At 48.8% G+C, this 15,663-nt stretch overlaps 2 gene segments (V, D, J or C); both read right to left on the bottom strand.

Annotated features, from left to right (window-relative positions):
- Window positions 1–1,450: 1,450 nt before the first annotated feature.
- LOC128777049 (immunoglobulin lambda variable 1-40-like) lies at window positions 1,451–2,081 on the bottom strand. The segment is given in 2 exon segments: window positions 1,451–1,851; window positions 1,963–2,081. Coding segments are annotated over 2 exon segments (444 nt in total).
- Window positions 2,082–12,874: 10,793 nt separating this feature from the next.
- On the bottom strand, window positions 12,875–13,458 carry LOC128777052 (immunoglobulin lambda variable 5-37-like). The segment is given in 2 exon segments: window positions 12,875–13,263; window positions 13,385–13,458. Coding segments are annotated over 2 exon segments (420 nt in total).
- Window positions 13,459–15,663: the final 2,205 nt, after the last annotated feature.

The raw sequence follows: 15,663 nt of genomic DNA, 5'->3' as shown, positions 1-15,663 counted from the left end.
GTGTGTGAAGTGAATATTCTGTGAGTAGTAAAGGAGATATGACTAGAGGGAGAGCCAGAGATTTTGGTCGTAAAATAGTTGTTCTTGCTAAGTTTCTCCAGACCCAGGGGCATGTGCAGTTGGGCTCCATTCCCTGATTCGCGTGGGCTCCTGGGACACATGTGCTGTCTCAGGCAAGAGCATCATCTGTGTGTCAGTCCTTCCTCCTCAAGGACAGCTCTCACCATAGAGGTGTCTCCCCCACAGGAGCCTCACAGAAGCTTCCCAATAACAGAGGCTCAGACACAAGGTCTGTGGACCCAGGGGTTTATGACTCACTTTCTCCATATCTGAGTCACTGTGAGTAGCCAAAGCTTCTCCCAGTGCCATGAGCTGTAGCACAGGAAGAGTCAGCCTCGTCCTCAGGCTACGGCCCAGAGAGGAGCAGAAGCCCTGCATTGGCCGAGGCATCTTTGGACCCAGAGAAGCGGCTGGAAACCCCAGGGCCCTGGTGCTTATCTGAGTCTGAGTAGAATCTCAGTAGATACGTGGGAAAGGTCCCTAGTTTCTGCTGGTACCAGTATATATGGTAGCCACCAACACTGTAGCCACTGCTCAGGGTGCAGGTGAGTCTGGCTGTCGTTCCCAGAGATGCAGAGAGGGAGGGTGGCTGAGTGAGCACAGGCTGGGACAGGGAACCGGCAAACACGGACACCCTTTGCGGATTCGGCTAGAAATGGAAACCAAAGTTCAGGATTCTGAGCAGAGGGGGGGTGTTGTGGGGAGCACCCCGTGTCCATAAGGCCTGTCCCTACCTGTGCAGTGAAGGAGGAGTAGGAGGAGGAGCAGCGCCCAGGCCATGGTGACAGAACCCTGGTCCCCACACTGGGCTGGGCCGCCCCAGGCCTCCTTTTCTCCTCCACCCTCTGCCACAGGAGGGGCTGTGCATGCAAATGAGGTCCATCCAGTGACTGCCCAGCCCCACCCTGAGCCCTGGTGCTGGAGCTCAGCTCACCCACACACTGGGGAGGATGGGGGTGGAACTCCTGCCCGGGGAGCCCTGGGAGGTAGCACCTGCTGCGACATGGAGCAGCATGGAGCTAGACATGGAGCTAAGGAGGGAATCAGGATCCACAATGCATCCAACTATCATAATAGATGAGGATTTAGGGGCAATTAGTGGGAGCTTTTGTTACCAGGACACATAGCGGACATTCCCGATGTGTCCTGACTCAGACAGAGCTGGATTTGTGTTCCTGTTTCTGCTGTGACCTGTCATGGACCCTGTCCTCAGGGCAGCCTGCCCCTGGCACCCAGGAATTTGTGCTCAGTTTGAGAAAATCACACAGTATATTGATCCGAAAGACAGGCTTCAGGGAGGAATTGCAAAGAATGTGGAAAGACTTTGTAGACATATGGTTTGTGGAGTGTCTCAGACCCTAGTTTGTACGAAACAAACAAAGAAGCACTTGACTTGGCCAAAAGGTCAGGGCTGCACAGGAAGTCCCATTGCTGTGGGAACAGCAGATTTTTGTCTCACTTCCCCACAGGCCTGGAGCACTGTGTCAGCACCTTGAGTAATGTCAAGAGGCTGGCAGTAATAATCAGCCTCGTCCTCAGCCTGGAGCCCAGTGATGGTCAAGGAGCCTGTGTTGCCAGACTTGGAGCCAGAAAATCTGTCAGGAACACTTGAGGGTCGTCTGTTATTAGCATAGATGAGGAGTTTGGGGGCCTTTCCTGGAATCTGCTGGTACCAGTTCACACCAACAATACCAATGTTGTTGGCACTTGCAGCGCAGGAGATGGTGACCGTCTGGCCCAGGGCCCCAGACACTGAGGGCGGCTGAGTCAGCACAGACTGAGCCCAGGAACCTGGAAGGGGAGAGACAAAGAGAGCATAATGCTGGGTTCTAGAAACCAGAGGAGAATCCAAGGTCCATGTGTCCTCCCTTGACAACTTCCTCTGTTCCCTCATCTAGTCACCTGTGCAGTGGATGAGAAGGGTGAGGAGAAGAGGGAACCAGGCCATGGTGGAGGTCATCACCGACCCTGCCTTCTGTGGATCCACAGCTGAGCAGATCTCCTCTAATCCCTTCCTTCCCCTTTTCATCCTCTGAGAGAGGGAGGGCCCATCCATGCAAATCAGACCAGCAGCTCTCTGACACTTCACTGACCCTGGGTCAAGTCCCTCTGCCTGAGGATGTCAGGTGGGTTGGACGGGGAGGTGGTCTCTGGGGCCATGCCAGGAGAGGGGAGGTCACAGTTTGGAGTCCTGAGCAGAGGACACAGGCCTTGTCCAGGTGCAGGTCCCAGCTCTAATCATGGCCAACCCTCAGAAGCAGGTGACGACCACCCCCTGGTGGTCACACACAGCATATGTGACATGGTGAGCAGATCTCATCAGAGTTCCTGCCTTCCCACTGCTCTGTCCACCATCCCCTTCCTTCGGGACAGGCCAGGTGTCCCCTGTGTGGCCTCCGATCCCCTGAGGACACACTGTGCTCTCCTCTGGCTCTGCATAGTGAGTCTGTCCACAGCGCCCTTGGCTATTATTGATGGGGCAGCACTGACATGGTGACTCTTGTACAACCACACAGATGAGGATCAGGGCCACAGAGCGATGGGTCCACATTGACACATGGCCAGTTCTGTGCAGGAGGCTGACTTCTTCCCCCTTCCCTGCTTCCTCTCTGGTCTGAGAGTTTTCCTTTCCCAGAAGCTCCCTCAGCACTGAGGACACAGGGACACCGTTTCTCCAGGTTGTGGGTAGAAGCCCACCTCCCTCGTGTGCATTCCTACAGGGTTCCACACTGAATATCTTTGTCAGCTGTCACTCTTGCCACCTCACATCACATACTGGGGAAGATGGAGGTTGGCTTCACCACTGGGGAGACCCCTGTAAGGAAGCACCTATTGAGACAACATGCATGTCCTTGTTTAAGTGGGGACTCTGCCACACCAGAAGGGTCACAGCTGCTGAGTCTCCCTCAGGAAGTACAGGCCCAGTCCCCAGTCCCAGGTTCCTTTTGGTGTATGGTCCTCACTGAGCCCCTGTGTAGGGACACCATGGCAGTCCCACAGCGCCCCCTCCTGGCTGAAGGGCACACACCCCACTGTGTTTTCACAGCCCTGAGAGCCCAGCGGGTTTCCTCACTTCTGTTTATTCACACATCATTGAGCTGAATCTTGGATAAAGATCCTCTAGTGTTGCCCGTGATCAATGTAGCATTTTTCAGTCTCCAAAGAAGCCCTAGTCCATAGGATGTGGAGGCATTTACCTCAATTAAATGGTAAATTGCCAGTTCATTGCAGAAGATATTCCAGACCTCATGTCCCTCCTCTGGCCTACAATTGAGAATATGTCTATCTCGTGAATATTTGAAAACTCCTGTGCTTTACAGCAATGGATTCCAACTACTTTCCAATAAATTGAGTATTATGTTAATCTTCTATATTTTTAGGTAATTTCCTTGGCTTACTACCTTAAGAAGAAAAGGAAATACAATGCATTTATATTTGATGAAGTTGTATTTAACAAGTGTCATTTTTTGTTTTTCTTTTATTGTTTTTTCATGGGTTATCCTGACAGTGTCTTGCCTAAACTTTTTTATAGAAACCCTAGATCCTGAATATTTTCTCCTTTTATTTTACAGCTTTAGGTTTATAGTTTTTTTCTATAATCCTTTCAGTAATTTTTAATACATATAAATTGAGTTTTAAGTATGATTCATTTCTCGCTCAGGATATCCAACTGTTTTGTGGCCATTTGTCCAAAAGTCCATCCTTTCTCCTCTGAAAGCCTTCTCCAACTTTGTAAAAGAAAAAAATTGTTTATCCTTCATTCTGTGGGTCCGTTTCTGGGTTTTATGTTCTGTTATCTTGGCCAATGTGTCTATCCTCTATCCATACCACCCTGACTTGCTAGGATAAGAACTCAAGCACACTTTTATCCAATTTGGGAAGAACTGGCATATTTACTATAATGAGTCTTCTAATCCATGAACGGAACTTATCTTTCCTTGTTTTAGATCCACTTTGATTACATTTACCAGCATTGTCCAGATTTCAGCACCTGTGGCCTACACTTGTTTTGTTAAATATGCCCCTAAATAGTTCATCGAGTGGTTTTAAGTTTTTTTTTAATTATTTTCACCTGTTTATTGCTAGTATGGATACATCTATATGATCTTTCTATATTGATCTTTATTCTAAAATGTTTCCAAAATTATTTATGACTCTTTGAATTTATATATTTGCATACCTAATTGTAGGTTCCTTTGTAGTTTTCCTGTAGGTCATTCTCTCACCTGAAATGGGACAATTGTCTCTTGTTCTTCTTCATCTGAATGCCTCTCATTGTTTGTCTTGCCTTATGGTTCTGACAGACACATCCAGTCCTATGTGGAACAGCAGTGTTGAGATAGGACATGGTGGCCTTGCTCCCTACCCGAGGTGGGAAAGCTTTCAGTGCTTCATCTCTGTGTGTGTTCACTGAAGGGAAGGTGTTTTATAGTTTTCTTTACCAAACTGAAGATGTACTCTTCTATATTTTGCTCTCTGAAAACTTTTATCACTCTCATTCATATACTCATTCATTCTTTTCCATGAGCACAAATAGGGCTTGAGCTGTGCAGGAAGTGGAAGAGAATTCATCCTACCTGAAAGAGTGAGGAAGACGCTTTCATCGGTCTTTCTTTTTTAATTTTTTAAAAGTTTATACATATTTGAGAGACAGAGAGACGGAACACAAGTGGGGGAAGGGCAGAGAGAGAGGGAGACAGAATGGGACGCAGGCTGGAGGCTCTGAGTTGTCACCAGAGAGCCCGACATGGCACTTGAACTCAGTAGCCATGAGATCATGACCTGAACCGAAGTCAGATATTTAACTGATGGAGCCACCCAGGGGCCCCTCAGCTGTCATTTAATACTTTGGCTATTATCACAACTGATTTCTTTCTACTTCTACTCTGGTATCAAGGAGACAAGGCAGGAGGCCTGGTGAGACAGATACCACTGCCTCTTGTCCAATATGAGGGTGGGCGAGAGGATACTTAAGACATGGAAGAAATGGCATTTTCTCTCTCCCTTTTCCTGCTGGTTTCTTCACTTCCTTAGACTCCCTGTCCCTCCTCACTTTCTTAAAATCCTGGGTGATCATTAGCATGATCACAATCCATCCCACATACCCCTCGAGGTTTAGTCCCACCCGCCTCACTGACCACCCACTCCCTCAAATCCACATACTGCTCCCTCTCCAGCTGAGTCCCCCAGCTGACTGGCTGCAGGGGCACATGGCCGTGATGACTGTTCCCACAGAGAATGTATGAGACTCTCTTTAGGGCCTCCCAAGTCAGACACCCTGTGATCCTTCATTTCTCACATTCCTCGCTGTAGTCCATTGTTAGGGCTGTCCCTATCTACAGTGCACAGTCAGACTTCTTCAATCTCCTTGAATTGAGAAAGTATTTTCCACCCAGACTCCACACTGGAAAATAGAAGCTCGAATGTAAGTTTCATGGCGTCACCCACTAATTGTTAACAGGCTTATGTTTTGTTTTCTTTTTGACGACAAAAAAAGATGTTCACTGTGAGGGATGAGCTTAGGAGTCCCCCGGGCCTACACCAAGGGGTTAATACGACATAAAGAAATATAAAGCCATAGGATGCTCACAACTGAATTTGGGCAAACCAGATTGGCACCCCAAGACTAGGCGGATGTACAGGCACCCAGATAGAAAGGGGTGCAGAGCCCCCACAATAGAGAGGGAAGGGAAAAGGCCTAAAATAAGAACAGGCACAAAGGCTCCCCATACAAAGGCATATGAGGTAAGCAAGATTAAGCATTCAAGGCAGAAACACTCTCCAACTTAGTACTATAGCAGAAAAGCTGCTTTCACTGGAGGAAAGGACCAAGTTAGGTAAAGAGGTAAATTGAGCTACAGACCGCTGCACTGCAGGCAAAGCAGCCCAGAGCAGAGATGGTTAACTAAAGAAAAGGTGCCTTGTTAACCCTGAGGTTGTTCCCCCTGTCTGCCTTAGCCCCTAGGCAGGCTCAGATAAACAGACAGGGTGCCATTAACAACCATGGTAACAACCATCTGCCCATCTGCCCCGTGCCAGGATTTTGTTGTCTATTGGCCCAAACCCCAAACACTGTATATCTTCAAAAACCCTTTTTGTTCACATCCGCAAGTCAATGCTCACAATTTCCTTGTCTCTTTGTGCACACCCATCAAATCTGTAAGCCTTCTGATCTTAATAAATACAGAGCAAGGACCCTTATTTGGGGCTCTTGTCTTTTCCTGCTCATTAGCCATCTCTCGCTTTTCATCCAGTGTCCCCCTCTCTTGCTAGACAAGAGAGAACGCTAGACTTAGAGTCTTCGACAGTTCACTATTTCAAATATGCTTTCACATTCTTCGGGACAGTTTACAGTTCCCTTCATATATAGATTTCACACATCTCAATGTAACAGCTCTCCCTCTGGTCTCTCGGGGGAAGTTGTTTCAAGGACAGACACTCTTTGTGCGCTGACCTAAGACCCTTGATCTGCAACAGAACTACCCTACTTTCTTGCGATTTGCAGGCCACTCTCCCTGAGGAAGGAGTGAAGGACTGACCTTTCCCAGAGGCGAAGGCCTGACCGCATTTGGAGCAGCTGCCAGTGATGCCAACAGATCTGGCACTGCCAGGCTCATGTCCACATAGAACTAGCCACGTTCTATGTGAACACTTGCTTCTCCCCCATGGAGAGCCGCCACGATTCCCTGCACCTTCCCGTACGAAAGTATAGGACTTCTCCTAGACAGAGAACATGATCTTTGAGACATTTGTCCACATCTCCCCAGGTTGCTGGCTTCCTGAGGAAGCACCCATTCCTTTCCCATCATCCCTTGTCTCTCAAGTATTGACTGAATTTCTAGTGGCAAACAGCAGAGCCTGAATTCGGAACCAGCTCTCTGTTCAATAATATTAGCATCTTGACATTGTTCGTAATATGATAAGAATCCTTTTCGTTATTTTTAGAATGTAACAAGGTCTCGTTATTACTGAAATTATTATTGAAATAATTAATACAAACTTTGTTTTATACATTCTCATGAGTTTACTGAATTATCTTATTAGGGCCATATTTTTTTAATGTTTATTTATTTTTGAGAGAGAGAGCACGACAGGGCAGGGTTGAGGCAGAGAGAGATGGGATGAAGGATCCAAAGCAGGCTCCTTGCTGACAGCAGACAGGTGGACTTGGGAATTGAAATCACAAACTAGGAGATCATGACTTGAGCTGAGGTCAGACATTTAAATGACTAAACCGCCCAAGCCGCTTGTTAGCACAGTGTTTTTAAACTAAATACCCTGAGCCATCTGAAAGCAGAACTGAAGGGGTCCCCAGGTGGGAAAAAATCTCTGTATATAAAGAGGAGACAGCTTTCCTGCCCCAAGAGCACTCATTTGAGGCCCCCAGCTATTTTCTGTGGTCTGTGCCCTGCAGGTTCTACTTGCCCAGCACCCATACTGAGCACTTTCCTGGGAGGAAAAGAAAAAAGAAATGCAACAAGGTCAGCAGTTCAGGGTTTGAGGGGACCAAAGGGGATGCCAACCTACCAGTCTCCACTAGGCCAGGAAATACCCTGAGTGCTTCAGAGACAATGACCAGAGGAAAAGTCCCAGTGCAGGAACAAAAGTAAACTTTGACCTAAAACACATGCTTGAGTTGTTTTTGCAGGATTGAAACCTTGCCTCACAGGTTAATGAGGGTAAAACAGTCACCAGCAGGACCCCCACTGACACCCCTTCTTTTCACAGGAATGTTCATCTATTTCAGAGGCAAACAGCAGACAGAGCCTGGGAGCCTAGACCAGTTTTATCTCCTGCAACAGCTCCACCAGTGCAGATGGACCAGGGAGTGTCCTCCAGGGACCTCTGCCTCTTTATAATGTTAAGTCTCTGCCCTAGGAGGAGGACAAGCTTCATTGACCTACCACATGATGGGGACACAAGCTCCTGTGCTCCATATTCCTGCACAACCTCATGCCCACTCTTGCATAAGATGACAAAACTCCCTTTTCTGGGTATCCATCCTAACCCCGAACGAAAGGAACCCACTCGCCTCCACTCAGGGAGTCACAGCTTTGATAATTCTTGTCCCTGATCCCCTTATCTGTGGCAAATAAAGTTTCCTTTGGGTGACAGCATCTGCTGAAGCCTCTGCCTGTACCTCACCAAGGAGTGAACTCAAAGTAGCTCCAACACTTCTAAGTAATATATTTCATCCCTTAACTTGGAAACCTGCCTTCTTCTCTCTACTCTCTACCTGTGGTTTTAGTGACATTTAAGTCTATTAATAAGAAATTTCAGAGAAATATTAAGTAACAGTTTTCTTAAAATTATCTTTGTCTGCTCATTTTCACCCTTTATATCAAAGTAAGTTAGAAAAAAATGAAATAATTTTAAAGGTATCTGTTGTTAAGAATCCCTGGTGGCTTCGTGCCCAGGCTCACACCACAAATCATGAGCGTCAGTGGAAAGAGAAGTCAGTTCCCGAAAAGGCTGTGGGTGACAAAAGGGGAAAGCTAGCCGTGGATCTGAACCACCATCACTGGAAAAAGCCCCTGAGAGTGAAGACACAGGACAGCAAGTGGAGAGACCGAAGCCCTGACCCCAGGACGGGCATCCAGGGCGAGCAATAGTGAAACGGGAGGTCTCAGATACAGTGCTGTGGGCAGATGGGTGCGAAAGTTAAGTCAGGAGGGATGCTCTGGAAACATCTCACGAAGGAAAAAGAGGGCGGAGGTGACATGTAGAGTCTGCCGGGCATGAGGGAATGGGAAAAAGAGAAAGGCCACAGAGCCCACCTCCCCACCACAAGGAAAGGAAAAAGGTATGAGACAAAAACTTGAAATATGGACTGTAACACATAATATTATTTTTCATAATAATAAACAACACCGGCTAAATTATTGAACAAAACTGCAGTATGCAGAAATGTAGAAAATAAAAAATGACAATGGGGGACAATAGCCATCGGAAAATAAACTTTTAAAAAAGAATCTGTGATTACACACCATCATGGAAAATAATTATGTTATTTCGACAGTCTCTATTAAAATTGCAGCCATCTAGATAGATCCGCGTGTCCCCTGCACAAGATGAACCCGTCTCTAGAGGAAACGATGAAACATTCCCTGTATTTAAATATGGTGCCTGTGATGTTCCTAGGACAATGCACACGCTGATGCCACTGAAAGGTGCGCTTCCGGGGGCAGGTGGTCTGTGATTCGGCACCTGTGAAATGTGCACAACAGGAAAATCACTGCAGACAGAAAGGAATTTTTGGCTCCAAAGGGCTGATGCAGGGGGGCCATGGACTCATTGCTGGGGGGTCAGGGATTTTTTCTGCAGGTGATGGAAATGTTGTCAGTTTGATCCTGATGATGTTCGCCAAACTCAGGAAACATACTACAGACCACTGAATCATACCATTTAAATGACTGCACTTTATGCCTGTAAATTATCTTAAGAGGTTTGTCTTATTTTTAGAAGAAAACAACATGAGGTGAAGCTACTGTCACTGACTCTTCATAGTTGTTCTGTGCTCAGAGAGTCAGACCCCCAGACCCTCCGGGGTGTCCTCGGTCTCCCTGTTTATTTGTCACTGGCAGTGACCATGGGAAACTGGGGCACGTTGCTGTATCATTTGCCCACAGGCTTAGAGCACTGTGTCAGTAATGAGCAGCCTGGTCCTCAGGCCGCAGGCCCGAGATGATCAGAGAGGCCCTGTTCTCGAGAACCCAGCTGGGATCCCGGAGGGCCCGGTACTTCTGAGCATCTGAGTTTTGGGGACACGGTGGGGAATCTGTGGGTACCAGCCCACATAATACGACCCAACATTGTTGCTGATTCCAGTGCAGGTGAGGGTGACCTTCTAGCCCACAGACCCTGATGAAGAGGCTTCCTGTGTCAACACAGACAGTGTCCAGGACCCAGCAACACAGCAGTGGCGACACAGGTCAGTGTCAGGTTATTACTCACAGTGTGTTCCCAAAATGGGGGAAACAAGCAACTTAGGGGTCCCCCGAAAGCAATTCTTCCGCTTTCCACAGCCAGTAACCTGAGCAGAGAGCAAGGAAGGTGAGGAGGGGAGGGGTCCAGGCCAGGGTGGAGATACCCCAGGCTGTGGTCCTGAGCCCTCAAGGGAGAGACCTGCACAAAGCCTCTCTTATCCTTTCCCTTCCTGGAAGAGAGAGAGGAAGCCTTCATGCAAATCTCTCCCTCCCCTGGGACTGAATGTGGTGACAGCTGAGTGTGGGGTGGGTGGGCCTAAGGAAACTCCTCTAGGCGCAATTTGGTAGAGGGCACAAGGCAGGGCTCCAGGCCTGGGTGCTCAGCTGGGACCCCTGCCCCCACACACACCCCTCAGGAACAGGCCCACAGCGCCCCCTGCTGTCTCAGTGTCCAGCCGCACCCATGACTGGAAGGGACATCCTGGAGCTGTGAGAGAGTGACCAGGGCAGTAAGGACTTCAGTCTGCCTGGCATACTGTCCACCCCCACACAGGGCCAGATCTTCTCCTCCCTCAGGGCTTCTTCCTGTGCTGCAGGTGCCACCACACCTCAGTCCTTGCTGCAGACACAGGGCCTCCTCAGCATGAATCACCCTGGGCTCCTCCCACTACTTAGAGACTTGTGTTGTTGGGGCCAAGAGTCATCGACCGCTGGGGGATGATGTTTCCGCCCAGTGAGTCAAGATTGGAGAGCATGCACGCCCCTCAACAGCCTTTTTCGGGAGCCCTGAGGGGACAGCCCAGTCTTCTCATCTCACTTCCCATTCTGGCGGGCCAGTCCCCATTACCCTCTGCACTGACCTCGATGAGGTAGATCAATGATGGTGCATGGCTATAGATCACGTGAGTATATTCTATCTCTCTATCATCTATCAAACTTTGAATTTTCTACATTACCTATAATTGGTATGGTATCAGCCCCAAAAGAGACACATATATCAATGCTCCAGATTCAAAAGGCCAGAAATAGGGTGGCTCAGTCGGTTGGGTGTCAGACTCTTGATTTCAGTTCAGGTCATGACCTCAACTTCTATAATTGAGCTCTGAGCCGATTTCTGAGCCTGCTTGGGATTCTCTCTCCCTCTCTCTCTGCTCCTTCCTCCCTCTCTCTCTCTTAAAATAAATAAATAAAGCTGAAAGTACCCAAATAATATAAATAAAAAGACCAGAAATAAGTGCAAGTTCCCCTTGACAAGCACAGAGAATGTAGACTGAAAATGAGGCCTTTCCTCAGTCTCTGCAGGAGAGCACACATGGATTTTGCAGGGAATTCAGACAAGAATAAGCATGAATCATATAGCAGATGCCTCATAGGAGTAACTCAGGTCTCACGGATGTTCCCTGACACACTTTGGGAAATAAAAGTGGAGTTTCTGGACCCCCTTCAGTGGGCACACGGATCCCCGTGCCATGGGCTGCAGCGTGCACCCACGTGGTCATTCTGGGGTAAGAAGCACAGCCTAACGAACGATCCCACCTGGGTCAGGCCACATCCGCAAAGAGCCCCATGGGAGCTGCTCTGTGCCCTCTGCTGCTTCCTGCATTGGCATGGGCTCCTGGGGCTCTGGCTTCTCTGTACACCCAGCTGACCCATTCCCTTCCTGGGTGCACAGTTACTGTTTGGGATGATAAAAAGCTTTGAGAAATGGAGAGTCGTGATGGTCACCCAACATGGCGAATATATTTCATATCTCTGAATTGCACAAGAAAGTGATGAAAAGAGTAAATTTCCTGTTGTGTGTATTTTCATAATTAAAAATTACTAGATGAAAATCCAACTTATGTTAAGGAAGTTGCACTCACACCAATCTCTTTCCCATCTTTATATGTGTTACCCTATTCTAACTCATCCTCATCACTAAAAATTGACAGGGATTTTATTATCTTTTTCCTGTAGGTTCCACACATAAATGAGATAAAAAAGCATTTGCCTTTCTGTGTAGGCCTTATTTCTCTCAGGGTCATGTCCCACAGGTTCATCCATGTTGTCACAAATGACAAGACTTTCTCCTGGAAAGGCTCAGTGGATCGACTTCCTTTATGCAACATGGTGCCCCGCAGCCCCTCTACTGCATGGATCATGGACAACCCCGATGTGGCAGGAGAGGAGAGGAGGACACAGTCCGTTCTTCTGGGCTCCAGAAACCAGCCACAAGGCTGCCCGTGGGCCCTGATGGTGTCAGCTGTAGGAACCTCACGACTGTGAAATCTCCCAAGCCGACTGAGAATTTTGCTGCAATGGTGGCACTCCCCCCTTTCCCTCACAAGCCCCACGGAGAAATTTGCTGACTTGCACACACAGGTTCTCCCAGGGGCAGTCACCCTCTCCCGACATCACAAATGAGGGGCAGGTACCCAGCCAGTGGGCCAGGCCAGCTCTGTGTCTGTGATTCCGTAGTGTCTCCACGCTGGGACACAGAGCTACTCAGTCAGCCTGAGGACAGGAGCCGGGAGGGAAGGGAGGGCCTCTGCTCTGACTCCTAGAGGAACATAGGCCATGCAGTGGAGGACTGTCTGCCTGGGGGATGGTCTGTAGACTCTGACCAGAAATCTAAGGCAAGTTGATGTACCCTTGTGAAGAAAAAAAAAGCGAAATCCACAGGCTCTAATTTTTACATGTGAATCACAAGGCGAAATTTCTGCATCATTATCACTTTTTTGTTGTCTTTGGTTTGCTTTATTATTGTTATTCTTTGTCTTTCTTTGTTTTCCTATTTTCCAGAGAGTTCACACAGGTTTGATAGGAAACTGGGAAGAAGGACAGTCAGATCCAGTAGCTACACCCAAGTATAGTAACTGTGCATTCAATTTACATTAGACTTGAGAGACTCAGACTACAGTGGCCTAAGCAGACTGGGTATTTGTCCCACTTCCCCATGTGTCTGTATCACTGTGACTAGCACTACTGGGCCAGATTGCACAGTAATAGTCAGCCTCGTCCTCAGGCTGCAGCCCAGAGATGAGCAGAAGCCCTGCATTGGCCGAGGCATCTTTGGATCCGGAGAAGCGGCTGGGGACCCCAGGTCCCAACTGTGTACTGGAGTCTGAGTAGTAGTACAGGAGATACCGGGGAGGGCTCCCTGCCATCTGCTGGAACCAGTATATGTTATAGCTTCCAACATTGATGTCCCTGCTCAGAGTGCAGGTGAGTCTGGCTGTTGTTCCCAGAGATGCAGAGAGGGAGGCTGGCTGAGTCACGACAGGCTGGGACAGGGAACCTGCAAACACAGACACAGCAGAGGGAAGAGAAGGAACAGCGCACATGGGATTAGGGAGCTGAGCCACAGGGGTTTCACTCTGGCTGCAGGCCCACCCTGGGACACTGGGTCCTGTCCCTACCTGTGCAGTGGCAGAGGAGCACGAGGAGGACGGGGATCCAGGCCATGATGACACACGCCCTTCCTAGACCAGAGTCGGGGCTGGGCTGCCCTGGGCCTCTCTTATCCCCAGTCCACAGAGCTCAAAAGGAGGGGCTGCTCATGCAAATGGGACCCACCCCTGCTGCTCGCTCCTGTGCACTTAGAGGCCTGCAGCCCGCTAACAGGAAGACTGTGTGATGCACTAGTTTCCCCCTGGGTGGGCCTGGAAGAAGCAGCTGCTGGGACCACATACAGGCCCAGGTTCAGGGACTCCTCCAGGAACAGAGAGGACACACCTGCCCTGTCCCCACTGGAAACAAGGGATCCAGTCCTGGGGCTTTCTGTCCTGGAGGGCTATTCAGCAGGGAGCCCCCATCCTGCAGAAAGCCCCAGACCTTGTCACCGTGCCCCCTGCTGGTGTCTGGGTGAACCTCTCCTTTCCCAGTGCAGGCTTCCCTGGTGCCTGTGTTTCCACCACCTGAGAGTAACCCTCCAGGGAAAGAGAAAGGTCTTGCTGTACATCAGGTATCGTCCATGGATGGGGTCTGATGAGAGGGACACATGCAGTCCTAACTCAGTACAACCTGTGAACCACTATGGAGCTGAGGACAAGACACACGGAAGAGGGAATAGAAACCATCTGTCCCAATGGTACAGCTCAGACGATGCATGCTGGCTCTGGGTGCTGGATGTGGACAGGAGCTCACCTAAGGGACACACACTCACACAGGAGGACATGTAATGTGGGCATGCCGGGTCCCTCCAGAGCAGGGGAGACAAGACACAGCAAACCCTGATGAGGGTGCTGCAGGTGTGGGGACAGAGCAGGGCTGGGCATGCAGCAGGGACCACTGCAAGGCCATCTTGCGACCTCACCTCCGTGTTCTGGGAGACTTGCAATCCTGTCTGTGCAAATCATCAAGAGCACCTGCTAGACACAAGGAGAGGGAACCTGCCAGCTGAGGGATTGGGGGAGCACCAGTGCCGTCTGGTGGACACGGGATGCACAGTGACCCAGGGCCTGGAGCTGGGGCCTGGGTCCCTGCCCCTCATCCCCCCTGCTCACTGTTGCAGACTCTTCACAGTGGATTCTGACACTAACACATATGCATGGAAGTTTCACCCATGTGTTTTGTGGCCTGATAACTCATGTCTTTCTCCTGGTCCTATTCCATGTGTGGACATACAGATACTGTTTACCCATTCTAAGGGTGCGTTGATCACTTTCGAGTCTTGGCAATCATAAATAAGACAGCAACAAACATTTAGGTGCATATTCTCGTTTGCACACAAGAACCTCATTTAGAGTCAGCTGTAGGACTCTTCTTTTTGCATTATATCGTTAAGGCTTTGTTTGCCGTAGAAAACACTGCCAAGGAATCTTCCCAAGTGATGGGGCTTTTCGCACTCCCACCAGCAGTGAATGAGCGTTCCTGCTGCCCCACATCCTTGGTAGTATTGGTGCTGTCACTGTATTGAACTTTAGCCATAGTCATGGGAGGCCTCTGGTACATCATTGTTCAATTTGTAGTACCACAATGACATATGAAGTTGGAAATCACTTTGCATGTGTAATAGTCATTTTGTCTATCTTCCTTGTTAAGGGATCTGTTCAGATCTACCCATTGGGGAGGCACTGCCCAGCACCAGGGAATTCAGGAGCTCAGCAAGAGCTCTATGTCAGCAAAAAGGGAGAAAGTGAGTGTGGAGTCTGACACAGGACTCGATCCCAACACCCTGGGATCATGACCTGAGCTGAAATCAAAGAGTTGGACACTCAACCAACTGAGCCACCCAGTTGACCCTCAACAGCTTATTTTTAAGTAACGTCTGTACCTAAAGTGGGGCTTGAACTCACGAACCCAAGGTCAAGAGTTGCATGCTCTAACCACTGAGACAGCCAGGCTCTCCTCCACTGAGTCATTTGTAACTCTGAACAAGCTAGTTTTGCCTTTGAAAATATGAACACAGGACAGACAAAAATCAATCTGAAGACATAACTGAAGGAAGGGATATGGCACTCTCAGATCATCTTATTCCCAGACAACAAATAATCTTTTGGAAGATCTGACAACAAAAGTCACTTCTGGAACCTCTTGACAGGGGATGCCACCAGGTCTGGAGAGTGGAGGGAGATTTTCTCTCACTTCCCTATGGATCTAAAGTACTGTGTAAGCATTGGTACTATCTTGGCATATATGACACTAAGAGTCACTTCCTTGCACACTGGATCCCAGAGATGTCAGAACATATGGATTG

This window comes from Panthera pardus, unplaced genomic scaffold, assembly GCF_024362965.1.
Source record: "Panthera pardus isolate Hobbes unplaced genomic scaffold, ASM2436296v1 HiC_scaffold_15, whole genome shotgun sequence".
In the NCBI taxonomy this organism is placed as follows: Eukaryota; Metazoa; Chordata; class Mammalia; order Carnivora; family Felidae; genus Panthera; species Panthera pardus.
This window is presented reverse-complemented; position numbering and strand designations above follow the sequence as displayed.